General features: G+C 42.8%; 2 protein-coding genes across 2 annotated transcripts; one reads left to right on the plus strand and one right to left on the minus strand.

Annotated features, from left to right (window-relative positions):
- Positions 1–1,360: 1,360 nt before the first annotated feature.
- Positions 1,361–9,146, minus strand: pnpla8 (patatin-like phospholipase domain containing 8). Its single transcript, XM_061029750.1, has 9 exons — positions 8,142–9,146; positions 7,851–8,000; positions 7,617–7,768; positions 6,567–6,661; positions 6,307–6,478; positions 6,131–6,188; positions 5,738–5,932; positions 2,731–2,926; positions 1,361–2,613 (listed from the first exon to the last, which is right to left on the minus strand). The coding sequence occupies exons 1-9, from the start codon at positions 9,093–9,095 to the stop codon at positions 2,339–2,341; spliced, it is 2,247 nt and encodes a 748-aa protein (XP_060885733.1). The 5' UTR covers positions 9,096–9,146; the 3' UTR covers positions 1,361–2,338.
- Positions 9,147–13,307: 4,161 nt separating this feature from the next.
- avpr2l (arginine vasopressin receptor 2, like) lies at positions 13,308–14,895 on the plus strand. The gene is made up of 2 exons (XM_061030424.1): positions 13,308–14,127; positions 14,250–14,895. Exons 1-2 carry the CDS (start codon positions 13,308–13,310, stop codon positions 14,327–14,329), a joined length of 900 nt encoding a protein of 299 aa, XP_060886407.1. The 3' UTR covers positions 14,330–14,895.
- The last annotated feature ends 347 nt before the right edge of the window (positions 14,896–15,242 follow it).

A 15,242-nucleotide genomic window follows, 5' to 3' on the forward strand; every position in this document is an offset into this window, starting at 1 on the left:
AGCAACAAATAAGCCTCTGTTTTCAAAGTTTGTTTCAGATCAGGAGAGGTGTGTGAGGTAATGCTGCAGTATAAATCTCGACGGATTTCTCTGAAAGTCAATGCCAGCTGTGTAAGAAGGACAAACAATGAAAGTGGCATTGTTTGAAATGATACTGCTAAAAATGTTTCAGATGCAAAGATCCAATCTTAGTTCATAATTGATTTTTATTTCCAAAGTGCTCCAAACAAACAGCATGTACGTATGACAGATGGGGGGGGATGACATGCAGCATAGGGCCGAGGTCGGATTCAAACCCACAGCCGCTGCAGCAAGGCCTCTGTACATGGGGTGAGCGACATAACCACTACGCTATCCGGCACTCCCTGGAATTGGATTTTTGTTTTGTTTTAGATATATTTTTTAGAAGTTCTGTTGAGTGGTGTAATTTATTAAATCTAAAAAAGTTAGAACTTGAAATGTTTGAGGGAATAATGGTCTCAAAGGTAGGCAATAGTCAAAACACTAAATATAAAACATGTATGTGTTGGTGCACGCTGAGGATCACTCGCATGTGCATTTGCTTCACAAGAGCAGGGCTATTTAGAATAAATATTAAATATTCATTTTCTACATTCTATTGTTTGCCTTCATTTCTTTTCTCTCCTTCTTCTTCTGCTGCATATTTTGAGTGTTAATGTCTCAATGAAAACAGTTGAATGTTTTTCAGTGCTGATTGAAGCTCCTTAACTTGTCAGGACTATCTACTCTCTTCTTGTTCCGTTCTCAGTCATGGTAGGAGATTCAAATCATCAATTTCCCTGCAGACCCTTCTGGAGGAAGGCCCAGAGAACTCTGCCTAAAGAAGAACTTGTCTCTGGGTGAAGCTCAAGCTGGCATTTAAAAAAAGAACAAAAAAGAAAAGGGACATCAATCTATCAGTCAAGTCTGCTACACCGCTGACAGTTTGAAACCAGGAGCAAGTGAAGTGAATTTCTTGGCATATGATTCCCTAACTTTCTGACATGTGTCATCCTCGAGGAGCTTTGTGGGGTTCGGCCTGCTTGCGGCGCTTTGTTTGTGTTGATTGGGGAAACATCAGAGTGACTGGGAGGAATGACACAGAGGAATTTCAGTGGATCTTTCAATGGGATCAAAACAATAAAGCAGAAAAATCAACGTGTGCAACTGGAATCAAAAAAGCAATTCATCACAGGGAGACACTTTGCATTCCTTTGTGACATATCTATTGTGTGTGTGTCTTTGTGTGTGTGTGTGTGTGTGTGTGTGTGTGTGGGGTAAGTATGACATTCAGTCCTAACATATTCTTTCTCTTAGAGCAGAATCAGACAGAGGTCTAAAGAAAAAGAGAGTTTCTATCAATGTTTAAAAAAACAAGATTTTATTGTTTCATGAAATTTCCTTTCGTTTGCAATCCATGAAGCAACAGAGTGGGAGGAATAAGGACAACGGGGATTCTCAAAATGAAAAAGAGTATCCAGGCTGAGGAGTTCAGGCTTGAGCAAAGTTAAAGGCAAAAGCTTTGTAAGCTTCATATCATGGGCACAATAAAAAAAAAAACACATGCTTTTCACCACATGGACAACAAGCAGCACATCCTGATACTTTCATATTGAGTATGAAAAGAGATGTCAGTGTGGTTGCACAGTTCATGTCAGTATATGTCAGTGAAATACTGATTTCATCATGTTCTTCAATTAATCTCCAACACTCCAATAAATTACTTCAAATATTATTTACATTTCCTTGTTTAAGAGTCCTGCTTTACAAAGTGCATGAGGTCAGTCTTCTGTACAGTGTTAAAAATCAGGCAGTTTCTCCTCTTCCTGTGCAATCGTCATGGATTCAAGTTAGTGAAATGTAAAGGAACAGCAGCGTCGCTTCTACTTCTAGTTTTTCTTCTATATCTTTTTTTTTTGTAAAGTCATGCATCAGTGCTACACTTCTTCTTGTGCGTTCCATAACCAGCTTAAAATACATATATTTATGACAACATACTTTGTCTTTCTGTTAATCAAACTCTGTTCAAACCTTCTGAATTCTTCTCAAAGTAAATCATTCTGTCTCCGTCATTCATTGACCCTCTTACTTACTTTATATAAACATCTTTTTTTAAACACAACTAAATCTTTTTAAGTCTTTTCAGTTTTCGGTAGATGATAATGAAACTGTGAGAACAAAGAATTTCTTTCAAAGTTACCTCACGAGATTCTTAAAACAAGTGTCCAGTTTAATCCCCTTTCAGCACTTAACCCATCAGATTTTTCACTCCATGTCTTCTTACCTTAAAAAAAAAACCACTTCCCTTGTGGTCACTCATGTGCTGCCACTGCATCACCTACAGCTTGGATACGAAGGGCAGCCCCTCGTACATGTCGGCCTTGAGCTTGGCCCACTCTGCCACCCTCTGGATGGTGCTCTTCTGCTGCCCGAGCACGCTGGCCGCCTTCCTCAGCTTGGCCTCGTTGCGCTCGAGGTAGCGCTCGCCCTCGCTCTTGAGGAAGTTCAGCTTCTCCGGGCGGTTCTCGTTCAACGGGATGTCCTCGGACATGTAGGGGTTGAAGCGGAAGTAGGTGTCCGGGGGCAGCAGGGCGTCTAGCATGGTGTGCACCTCTGAAAGGAGGACAGAAAGGGGGTGGAGCCTCTGAAGAGCTAGTTGTAGGAAGCTGCAACAATTCATCTCAAATCTGTGGTTTTAAAATAGTGATACAGATATGTCTGTTGTCTTACCTTCTGTGTCTGTGGCGCTGCTGATGACGTTGGTGAGCTTGGCCTTGAGACTGGTGTAAGTGGTGCCGTTCTTGCCGGCCGTCTCGTACCGCCCAGTGCCCAGAGACAACACACACTGCAGCGGGGTGTTGGGCCACAGACACTTACACTCATGGATGGCCAACGCTGTGGGGTTGTTTATTAAGAGTCCTCCATCCTGAAGTAGAGGACGAATGACAATGGAAGTGAAGACTAGACAATCATGTATTCTTTAATGAAATCTAGGTCAGAGCTTAATCAAATTTGAAATGTCTACCATGAGCATGTTCATGTGTCAGAGGCTTCTTTACATCTTACCCTACGCTGTAAAGTCACCTTTAGCATTTCATTTATCTAATCAACTTACAAACCAAGGTTAATGCACAAGAAGGGACACTTGGAATGTATCAACATGCCTCAGGGTTTAATATATTTATTGTGACATTCTGCAGGGGTCGAACGAGGTGATGTGAACAACAAAGCCGTCCAAGAGCGTAGCTGCAGTCCAGAGGAAATGAAGCTCCCTGGCTGGAGATGTGCTGTGCTGGCAAAGAGCCCTGCTTACTTAGAAGTCAACAAGAACAAAAAAAGCTGTCTTCATAGCAGCTCTTCTAAGTTATTTTTAAGTCATCGTGTCTGTACTTGAGCGATGTAAACAGTGCTAATGCTGCATTATTTTTAAATTCAGCTCATTTGAGAGCATTTTGCATTTCATCTCGACTGAAGTCGGATGCAAATGTTTTGCTTGTTCTGCCTCCTTTGACTAGATCATTTGGCTGTGAGCATTAGAGGAGATGCTGATGTGAATAATGCCAGCAATAACTGAACGAGAACAATCAAGCTGAATGGATGACTAGGCTGATTTTAGAGCTGATCTCTCTCTCTCTCTCTCTCTCTCTCCCTCTCTCTCCCTCCCTCTCTCTCCCTCTCTCTCCCTCTCTCTCTCAGGCTTTCCCCCAACACGTCCAGTTCTGGACCCCATCCAGCCGCTGTAGTGCCTTTTGTCTTGGATTAATAGTGTGGGAGAGCGTGACGCGCTGGAGGTCTGATCCTACCCCAGCAGAGCAGGGGTAAAGGTCATTTCCATGCGTTGGAGCGTTGGAGAGTGGGGGTAAATATGTCCACTCCACTGCTCTCATATCATTACTGAACTTCTTCCTGAAACCCCCGTAAGCGTGATCATAAAGCTGTTTACCCTCTGGTGTAAACTCTTCAAACATTAGGACACAGTTTGCACGCTACAGATAGCAGGTTAATTACCCGGCTGCTCCTCAGCTCTGACCCTCGACCTCTCACCCTGAGGGATAACCCAGCCTTCATGACACCCAGCCTTCATGACACCCAGCCTTCATGACACCCAGCCTTCATGCAATCAAAACACAAACAAAATGCTGCTAAATTGCAATCTTCTCACTCACACGGTTTGATGTGATTGCTTGCTCATATAAAGAACAAACTCTACAAGGAGAAATATCTCACTTCTACCTCTACATCGGGTCTGAGAGCGATTCTTTCCTCCCTGTGTTTATGCGTATATATGTATTTTCTGATGCCCTGCAACCGCAGTATTCTCCTGAGAAATACCGCTGCTAGTGCTGAAAAGTAGAGCATGAGTGAGAGAGGTGGGTGGCGATGGCAGCTCAAACTGTCGATGAAACGACGTGAGGAATGTAGGGGAACAACGTGCACAACTCATTCGCTCTCCCATCTTTCCGTCCCCGCTGTCGTCCCAGAGTCCATGAGAAACAACTCAAAACAAATCCACTGAAATGAATGGACCTAAAACACACTCATGGCTCCGTGTGTCACCTCTTACCTCCATCTCATTAAAGATGAAGCTGGAGGGCGATATCATCAACTAGCTATTTAGCATGCTAGTTACAGGCTATGAGGTGTTATCTGTTTTTTTTAATGCATTAGAAATGTTTTTTCAGGGGCAGAGGTCGCAGAAAAGTGCTTTTTGTATTTCTCAGTCCAGACTTTTTTTTTTTTTTTTACCGCTTATTTAGCTAAGAGCTAATCAGCCATTCATTTTAATACTAAAAGTCTCTGCGAAAAAAAGGCTTAGGTCAGTAAACATGCAGCGTGGGAGCAGAGATTAGCTTTTTGTTAGTGACTAAAACACTGTACAGGGACTCTTACATTAGGAGCAGAGGGAAGCACTTGTTAGAAAAAGGGACAAGGTTAATTTGCTTAAGTAGGTTATGAAAATTAAAGCGAGCCTTGAATGTGATTGCTGCCCACAAAGACCATCTAAAGATATCTGACCTAATAATCAAACTGCATAAAAACACACATTAAAGGCCACGTTTGGCCACATCAATGGTTCAAAACTAAATTAAACTAATAACAGTCCAATCAGATGCTTTCACAGCCTTTATCCTGGACAGAATGCGTCCGTTCTCCTCCTTTCTAGCAGCCTTTGTGACTCAAATGAAGAGAAACTAAGATCCATACTTTGTCATTTTTAAGTGTGAGATTGCAAAGGAGGGTTGGGAAGGCCATTACATAGAAAAACCACAAAATCACACACTGCTACACCTGAAAAAGCCTGTCAGGCACACAGGAGCGCTGTTAGACATCTGCTTTCATAGGGAATCAAATCAGAAGCTTTTCATTTTTCTGCAGGATGGCGAGCTTAGGTCAAAAGAGGACGAGGCCTTTGATGTTAATGAAGGAGCAGACGGTGTCCAAGGACTCTCTCTCTCTCTCTCACACAACCCTTCGTTCTCATTCCCTTCACTTTCTCTCTCTTCCCCCAGGCCAGGAGCGCTCGCTGAGCTAAGTCTGTAGGGAGCGGGAAGGTTGCAGAGGTGCCCTTGAGCAAGGCGCAGATCCCCTGCCAGTTCAGGAGGGCTCACTGTGGGCAGCATCAGTTTTTATTCGTCTATATTTTGTGTCTCTTTTTTCATTTTAAGATACCTAGGCTGGCCTTAATCGAACTTGCTGAGCTGAGACATCGTCCACTTGTCTCATTTCAGTGTCGTACCTGATGGAGATCTTTTCCCAGCACAAATTCCTGGAAGTATCCCGGGGCGGCAGACGAGGCCCTGATAGCCTGCCACATTTTGTGTTTGCAGTCTCCAAGGTAGTGGGATCTCACTCCTGGCATGAGTCTGTAGTTCCTAAACACGTAGCCCTTCAGCGGTAAACCCCTGTTCACAATGGCACTCACTGCTGACACCTAGTGGACAAAAAGGGAGCAGATGTATTTTAAGAGGGCCTCAACAAGCTGGTTTGTACCATTCTGTAAAGTGTTCATTGCTGTATTTATCCTGTTAAATATCCAGGGAAATGTACATCTTGTCTAAAATCTAATTTATGAAAGCAGAAAATGGTACAAGCGTTGATCCTAACAGTGTAGAGTTGATATGTGACTTACTTTAGGACAGTTTGGGTCCCTGGCACTCTCAATCATAATCCCCTCACCCATCCTTTCCCTAAAGGAACGAAACATAATTAAATAAATCACGGAAAATTAGGAAAAGATCTGAACCATGAAAGACGGCTGGGACGGATTTGAAAGACGCCAAGCATGACAGATTCCTGCTGGCTTACTTGAGGATGTTTTCCCATATTTCACTGTCATAAAAGGCGTGACTCCAGCCCATTTTAACGGTTCCAACGATGACATTTTGTTTGAAGACGTCTGCACCCAGCTTCCTGTACATCTCCTGACACTCCTCTAAGGGGATCTGATAGATTCCCAGCATGAAGGCCAAAATGGCACCTGAAGCAGAGATGGCATCTGTAGTATCAGGAGTTTACATACATTTAGACGTCAGATAAACGACACGCGCGATGTGGTGACATCTTACCTGTGCTGACTCCACAGATGTAGTCGAACAGCTGGTGGACTGGTTTGCCCGTCATGTTCTGCAGTTTTTGCAGCGTTTGCAGGGCCAGTAGTCCCCTGTTACAAAGTGACAGAGCTTGTAAACCTAAACTGTCAAAACTGTAGCCATTTTATTTGATCTACTGCTACTAACATGCTGTGGTGTTCTTTTACACTGGATCTGGAGTAATAGCTGCTACATATGTGGCCGTCATTTCAATCAGTTCAATCCTTATTCAAACAAGGCAGTTCTTTTTTTCCTCTCGATTTACTGTTGGTGCATTTTAAATTCTGTAGCTGGTACTATTTCCTTTTGCTCATGAGGGACAACATTAATAGAGGTTGAATCTGAAATGTATAAATATATTGGCTCTGTGGTGGGCACCGAGCTGGACCCTCTGGTGACGTTGGCAGAGAGAAGGACTCTGGACAAGGTGCTCTCCATCCTGGACAACACCCCCCCCCCCGTGTTCAGAGGCAGACTGCTGTCACAATCCTGCTCCACAGACAGACTTAAGACCTCTTTCGTCCCGCTGGCCATACATTTGTACAACACCTCAGTAATGGCAGGGGGACTAGAGCATTTTTAGCACTTAAAGAGACAGCCTCTAGTTTGACACTTTAATGCATAAATAGCATAACAGCCAAATCGCACCGACTCTTTTAAAGAATTGCACTACCTCTTTTCAGACGCTGCTATCACATGCAATCTACTCTGTCATGTACAGGTCTAATTTTGCCAGTGTTTTTAAATTGTACATAGGTTATATTCTTATAGCAGCACTGGTTGTGTAAATTTTCTCTGTATATGTCTCATTTTTTAAATTGTACAGGTTTCATTTTGATCAATTTAGGGGTTTCTTTAAATCTTCATTCGGGTTAATACACATACTGTTTGTAAGCTGCTACTGGATGCTTTGTGTTTTCCTCGAGATAAATAAAGTCTCTATCTATTTATAATGAACATATTATTGTTTAACAGTCGTTAGATGCCACAGATACTTCTACGTTTGTTTCCCATTAATCACATTACCTTGTTCCGCCTCCATCAATAGCGAGTACCCGAATCCCTCGGCCTTTCACTGGCTCATTGTAGCCAACCAGGGCCAGCGCCTCTCTCACCGCTGACTGGAGAGGGAGGTCTTTGGCTTGGCGCAAACGCAGCAGGGAGGGCAACACACTCTCCTAAAACACACACTTTACTGTGAGAATGCACCTTTGACAGCGCATCTTAAATGACATGGCACCGCAGTTGAAACACACAAACCTTGATTGCGACACCTCGTGTCTCAGGGAACTCCGTAAGGTGACAGCTGAGCTCCTCCACTCGACTGATGAGGAGTTTGACTTCGGTGACTCTCTGCAGGCCTTTCACCAGAGCTCTCGTCCTGTTGTCTACACTCACCCTGGCTATTATCTGCAAGAGAAAAACATATCTATCACAACTGGCTTTCCTTTGTAATGTTTTTTCTTTGTTTTATCTTATTTGAAACTTGTAATTTTTTACTTTCTAAAGCACTAAGAGCAATTCATTAGAGTTCCCCCCCAACCACCTTACCTTCTCTCTTTGACTCAAGAGCTGTTGCTTTGCTTTTTTCGCTTCCTCCTCTTCAATGTCCGTCTTGTTTCTTTCCTTTTCCGTGGCGGACTCCTCCTCAGTCACTGCCAACGACTTTTCTTTTTCAGCCGCCGCGCTTTTGGATTCACTTCGGAATTTGGGGACCAGGGGCGTGATGTAGCTGCCGACAAACGCCTGAACACTGGGGCGAGGGTAGGAGAGATAATGGCTGAAGCCTTTTTTAGGGGAGGCAGCGGGTGCGGGGATGGGGATGGACTGCGGTGCACTTTCAGACGCAGAGGTGTCCGTTGGAGAACTTTGCTTTTCTGAAGGAGGAGGAGATGTGGCGGGTGCGTCAATACTTTTGGCCTCTGCCACTGGAGACAAAATAGGAATGTGGTCCCCAGTCTTTTTAGGAATGCAGCTAAGAATGGACTCAGACTCTGGATCATCAGCTCCTCTGTCCTGATGTATTGGTGGCCTGTTGTCTTCTTCTTCTTCTTCTTCTTCAACTGGTGAACTCGTGCCAAAGTAGTTATTGATATGCAGAGCCAGAGTTCTGTAGGTCTCATCCATGTTGGTGGACAGAGCTGCCGGGTGAAACAGCTGCATAGTTTGTTTTGCCACAGTAGAGGAAGCGCTTGTTGCAGACGCGGTCGCCGCTGAAGCTAGACTAGATGGCGACTTCATCGTGACGACAAAAGGGTTTTCCGCAACGTGCTCTTCCTCTGCTGTAACTCTCTCCCTTTCCTCTTCTTCTTCCATGGCGGTTGCGGACGGTGGGGCCGCGGCCGTGTTGTTGGAGGCCACGCTCTCAGCTTTGGCAAGGGCCTTTTCCGACTGAGCGCTGTCGACTGCGGTGCTGCCGGGCTTGAGGCGGGAGAACTTGGACATGAGGTCGGCGCTTCCGACTGCCTTGGTGACGCTGTCGAGGGTGGTCCTGATACGCGACATGCGTCTGCTCGCTCACTTGAAAGCGCAGTTGAGAATTTTGAAAGCTCTTCAGGGAAATGAATGAGGCTTAAAATAAAGTAGCATTCTTGTGGACTACTTGCCATCAGCTACAATTGTTTTAGAAGAAATTCCATTTTGGGGTGAAATTGGGAGTGTTGGAATTTTGCTCCTGGAATAAAAAAGGATGAAATGAAAATTAGCTCAAGACACACAAAGCAAATGGCATTCTTATAAGAGTAATCACACTACACTGCATTTGAAAGTGATCCAACAGAGGGCCCCATGTGACACCCTATCAATTCTGGTTGGCATGGAAACCATATCCCAAACAAAAACGAATGCTGGCAACAGCGTTCACAGCCTGCGACTCCCACATTGCACTGTTTGCTGTTCCTCGACAGCAAAAAGACGTGATGGAGGTCGACCTGAAGATCTCAGCAGAGTCTGCTCAACTTGTCGAACATCTGAAGGAGAAACACCGCAGTGACACGAAAGAGCAGGTGGGTAGCTCTCCACACAGTGACCTCGGGAATGTAAACTGGACGGCGAGCAAAGACTTCACCGCAGAAGCGGGTAAGAGTCTGATTAGCAGGTGCATCCGAAGCTGGGGGTTGCAGCCCTGTTGGATCTACAGTCTGGATTTCCTCCAGTCCACGGAGGAGGACCACGACACCTTCTACCACTACCGGGCCCGCTTCAGCACACCCAGCCCGCGGAAACCCATTCAGGGGACAGCTGGCGTCTACTTTGTCGTGGGCACTTCTAAAGTCAAGCCACGGACTCTTCCCGTGGAGGTGCTGTTCACTGTGGAGTCAACCCGGCTCGTACACACACCGGGGAGGAGCCGGTTCAGAGAGAAGTGGCTGGCGGATGTTATTGAGAGCAAGACTTTGCTCCGAAGAGCCATGGACCTTTGAACCAGTTCAACCCCCCCCCTCAAAACACATCACACGGAAAGAGAATATTTCACTCTGACCCTTCTTTTAAAACACTTATATAAGCATTAAACTCCTCTGGATGGACTTAAAAACGACGCATTAGCCAAGTTAGCTCCAAAGTAGATTTCCGTCAGCAGCACTGTATTGCCAGTTTGTCTCAGATAAAAAACATTCGCATTATCAACACATATATCTAATTCTTACCATGTTATAAAAACGTTGAATTTGCTGCCATATGTTTCATTCACTGTGCTGCTGCTGCTGCTGCTGCTGGTGCAATAAATGTATAGCTGCTGGGCGCGTTAGAGACAATAAACAGGAAGAAAAGAGGAAGTGACGTAGTCACGACAGCGGAGTGATTTACAGACTGCAGTGCAATGATCAATATTGACCACCAGATGTCAACAACATACATTTCATTAACACACATTTAGCATTTGAGGAGGCGAACACAGATCAATAATCCACACTACCTCAATATGAAGGATTCAATAAAGGGTTTAATGCACTAATAATGTGTGGTTTGCTGGATTTCAACATTATTATTATTGTAGGCTAGTAGTGATGTGCCTGAGTTCACCACGTCTACAGTAATATGTTTAGTATTTCAGCACCATGGAGAGCAATATTTAGGTAAATCCACTTTTCAGAGCGAAAGGAATTCAGTGGTAACACAAATGACATTATAAATCAGGCAATTTTTAAACTATCCCTACAGCCATTTGTATCTTGAAAAGGTGACATTTAATTGAATCTTTGACATCTCAAGCAGGTTCAATTAAATGTCACCTTTTCAAGATTATTACTGTAGGCTAGTAGTGATGTGCCTGAGTTCACCACGTCTACAGGTCCTTGAAGTGAAGTAACCAATTATTCAACAGAGTCAGACTTCAAAGTAGGAGAAGACAATTGTCTAGTGGTTTGAAGCATGTCAACTCACAATTGCCCTTTTGAAGGGAAACATATTGGGAGTTAATGGAGTCGATAAAAGCCAAGATGAAACACTACCTACTGTAGCTTGGGTCTGATTTTCATGACATGTCAGTGCTTGGAGAGCCACAGGTTGTTTTGCTGTATGTGTCGATGGATGGTCTGCTAGACACGATATTAATACGTTTCACACGGAGCCGATCTAGGCAGGCAGGGGGCTGCCCTGGCAAAGCTTAACACATGTGGAGTCTCCTGTAGAAAATGACCCCATTTACTTTGTGAGAAATGAAAACCCTAACTGTGTTGAGAAATCCATTTGAAAAAAACACTTCCTTTGAAAAGAAACTCGATAGCTTCACATTCTTAAACTGGATCTCTGAAGAGGTCTGACTTTTTTTTCAAACATTATCACAGTAGGGTGTAATCATTTCCAAAGGGATTTGCATAGTGTAATTTTATATTTACGTATATAATGGAAATGCACATTGGAACAAAAAGGTAGAAAGCATGAACCATTCCATCTTTTGCCATTGTTTTCAAAAACTGTCTAAAGACAAACGCTTCAGTTCACTTGCCGCTTACATCAGGCATCATCTTTTCTCTCTATGCCCACTCCACCTAGGGATTATATATTATGTTTAGTTTATGGGTGAGTTGGTGTAACCTCTATATATCCTCTCTTTGTTGGGGGGATTGTACTGTACTGTTAGTCACTTGTCTTTACATGTTCTGTGAAAAGCATCTCTATTATGCTGCATTGTAAAGCATTATTTAAAAATGTGTGATAAAGGGACTATAATTGCACTTTGACACAGTGGAGCTTTCCTTTGTAGTGTAAGTAGTAGAATTGCACTGACTTGACCAAATACTGTATTTAATTAGTCACAGGTTGGTGACTGAATTCGCTAATATGACTTCTGGGAGTCAGCTAGCAGCTCCCATCTGTCATTTAAAGTGACATGTCCTCAGTTATGCAAAACTTTTCTCCTAAACATATTTAAACAGGTCAGTTATATAAAAAATGGAAACAACTCTGGTTGTCATGGTTAAAAAATAATCTAAAGAGAATTAAAACTATCTTTTGTTTTGAGTGGTAAACACTTTTATTCTGCTGTAAAGTTGTGCTTTTAATATGAGACCTGATGGGGATTTGACCTCTTCAGAGAGTGCAGAAACATTAGTGTTCTCAACCTAATTCAACTCTCATGCAGTGGCATATTTCACATCATATAAAAACATCCTTACATATGATTTAAAACCATATTTGACTGTCTGAAAAACAGCTGTTCTAACAAGCATACAATTTAAAAAGTAACTCAGAGCGTTCTGAAAAGATCTTAAATGGGTCCATAATACAAAATTGTGGTATTGTTATGTTAAATTGACTTTGTAAAAGTGTTTTGACACATAGTTTTCAATATATTCAAACTGTATAACTGCTGTGTGAAATGATGATTCATATTGTAAAGACGAGATCTGAGGTCGGAAATATCAACTGGGATTTAGGGTTGATAAGTATAACAACATTTATTTTAACAAGAACAAGACATCAAGGTTCAACTATCAAACCCCTGTCCTATGAAGAGTGGTATCTTCTAGTTCTGTTCATGTGAAATCATTTGTTTCCAAAAGTTCAGTTACTGGAACTGCTTTCTCTGCCTCTGCAATTTCAATGTCAGATCTTTAATGGCAACACCGCATGGTGCACTTACAATCGAGTGCTACTTTGTCATTTTTTTTTTTTTTCATTTGAGTAGTACTTCTGAACTCAGCTGAACTACATTGTAAACCCTTAAATGAAGAGATGTAGCATAGAAATTGTGCAAGCAGGTTGTTGGGGCCAAGAACAGATCCATGAGGAACACCTTGGTTCAGACAGAGCTTTCAGGGAGAGAGCAAGCATACAGCAGGAAATGTTTGAACATGAACTGAAACACAGCACAAGTTTATAATTCTCTCGATTGAAAACAAGAGACAGACCTGTATTAATACTTTCTTCTCAATAATACTATTGGGTATGTAGTTTGAGTTTATGGATTTCCGTATTACATACTTATATGTGTTGGTACTTTTTGTAATTTCCAGTCTAATTCTAGGCTATATGTTTATTTGTATTTACTTGAGGTCTGACTTAGAAAGTCAGTCATCACAGAGTACACTGACAGTATGCATACACTGACACACCTCCTCGAACACACGAGTCACTTGCAACACGCGCGCACAGGAGCAGAATGCAGAGACACGTCCATGCGCCAACGCTGCAACACTGCTCCTAGAATATGGATGGAAATTGAATATTTGAATCGCTAAAAATATACAGGAGACACAGAGTATCGTTGCTTCAATGGGTTCTAGCAGAAACAGCCCTGACAAAGCAACACATGGAGATGAAGTGTATGAACGGTTTGCGCTCATCAGAGCCGGGATTCTAGGTTTGGTTTTTGTGCTCGCAACATGTGGGAATGTTTTCTTCTTGACAACACTTTGGAGGAAGAGAAAAAGAAACACGAGGACGCAGTTGTTTCTGTTACACCTGTGCTTGGCGGATCTGGTGGTGGCGTTTTTCCAAGTGTTACCGCAGTTTTTGATTGAAATTACGCACAGGTTCCGCGGCACAGACTTTCTGTGCCGGTCCGTAAAGTACCTACAGGTGGTTGGGATGTTCGCCTCCACGTACATGATAGTAGCCATGACCATAGACAGGTACCACGCGGTGTGTAAGCCGATGGTTTCATTCTTAAAGAGCCCATTTAGGAGATATTTGTCCATAGGCGCAGCGTGGCTCATCTCCCTCGCCTTTAGCTCTCCTCAGCTCTTCATCTTCTCTCTCCGGGAGGTGGAGGAGAACCAGTTCGACTGCTGGGCGACATTTATCGAACCGTGGGGGAGCCGAATCTACATCAGCTGGATCACACTGTCCGTGTTCGCCCTGCCTGCTGTCATTCTGCTCCACTGCCAAGTGGGGATCTGCACCACCATTTACTTCAACATGAAGAGGAAGGCGCTGCAGGCAGGGCGCGCTGGCACGAAGGGGGTGTCCAGTGCCATGCTGAAGACTGTGAAAATGACCTTTGTGATTATACTGGCATACACAGTTTGTTGGAGCCCGTTTTTTGTTGTCCAGTTGTGGTCTGCCTGGAGCCCATCGAGTGCGCCTACCCAAGGTCTGTCCAAAATGACAGATGCCTTCGATGTTTAATCTGCTTGTGTTGTGTCATATATTGGAGAACATGTAATTTACAAAATTCTCTGTGTGTGTGTGTGTCTCTCTCTCTCTCCCCCGCAGGCCCTGTGTTTGCCATCATTATGCTGCTAGCAGGTCTCAACAGCTGCACCAACCCTTGGATTTATCTCTACTACAGCTGAACCATATGGCGGAGCATATCAACCGAACCTACTGCAGATGTGTCACATCAATATGCAACTCAAGATACAATCCTGGAAAAGAAAAGGATATTTGGCATCCAGTAACCAAACCAAACGATGGGTTCAGTATGAATCAAAGCACAGAGTGCGATGGAAAAGCTCCTTTATAATATTGTACATTTGTAAAAATGTGATTTATTGTATCCTCTATGATAACTATCTATTGTCAACACTTCTGTATTTAACAAAATTTGTTTTTAGAGTATTTTGTGGGTTTAATGCCTATGTTTCCGTTTTCAGACAAATATCTATTAACTGAGAAATACCAGCAGAAGTCCCTTTTTCCCTAACTATTCTACATGGAACAATACTCTCCTTCATTCAATACTGTGGCAGACTTTTTCTATAATGGCCTATTTTCAATCAAGTACACATTTAACTTGATGAATGTGAATTTCTGCTCTAATGTATATTGAATACAAGAGTTTTGTTTGCTTTAACTGATTTGGATTATATTACTTTGCTTTACCTGTATGATAAATGTTTCTTAAATGTTTCCTAAATAAATGCTGCTATTTACAGAACAGGTGTCAGCCTCTTAATTTACCTGCAATTTGTTATGCATACATGTAATGAACCTGTTGCAAAATGTCACTCCACTGATTAAAAATACCTGCAATTCATGTTCTTTTTCCATAATGCTTTCTAAATGAACTTCTATCATAGATTATTTCGATTTTTTTATAACTCAATAACATTTCCCTGACTGTTGTTTCAGTTATTTTTACACATTCCAAAACTGCAACGAGTATAATTCCTTCTCTTCTCCCACAAGGTCTCACAGTGTATTAGTCCTCTAATCCACTCTGGGTATGTTTTATTTGCCACGATTAAATCATACAATCCCAATTCA

This window comes from Labrus mixtus, chromosome 22, assembly GCF_963584025.1.
Source record: "Labrus mixtus chromosome 22, fLabMix1.1, whole genome shotgun sequence".
Taxonomy (NCBI): domain Eukaryota; kingdom Metazoa; phylum Chordata; class Actinopteri; order Labriformes; family Labridae; genus Labrus; species Labrus mixtus.

What these genes read in the sequence shown, in the direction of transcription:
- pnpla8 (XM_061029750.1), bottom strand. Translation starts at nt 9,095, where the DNA reads ATGTCGCGTATCAGGACCACCCTCGACAGCGTCACCAAGGCAGTCGGA. An exon ending in ATATGGGAAAACATCCTCAA is followed by an intron (nt 6,189 to 6,306) that starts GTAAGCCAGCAG and finishes TCGTTCCTTTAG; the next exon opens with GGAAAGGATGGGTGAGGGGA. An exon ending in CAGCGCCACAGACACAGAAG is followed by an intron (nt 2,614 to 2,730) that starts GTAAGACAACAG and finishes TCCTCCTTTCAG; the next exon opens with AGGTGCACACCATGCTAGAC.
- avpr2l (XM_061030424.1), top strand. Translation starts at nt 13,308, where the DNA reads ATGGGTTCTAGCAGAAACAGCCCTGACAAAGCAACACATGGAGATGAA. An exon ending in ATCGAGTGCGCCTACCCAAG is followed by an intron (nt 14,128 to 14,249) that starts GTCTGTCCAAAA and finishes TCTCCCCCGCAG; the next exon opens with GCCCTGTGTTTGCCATCATT.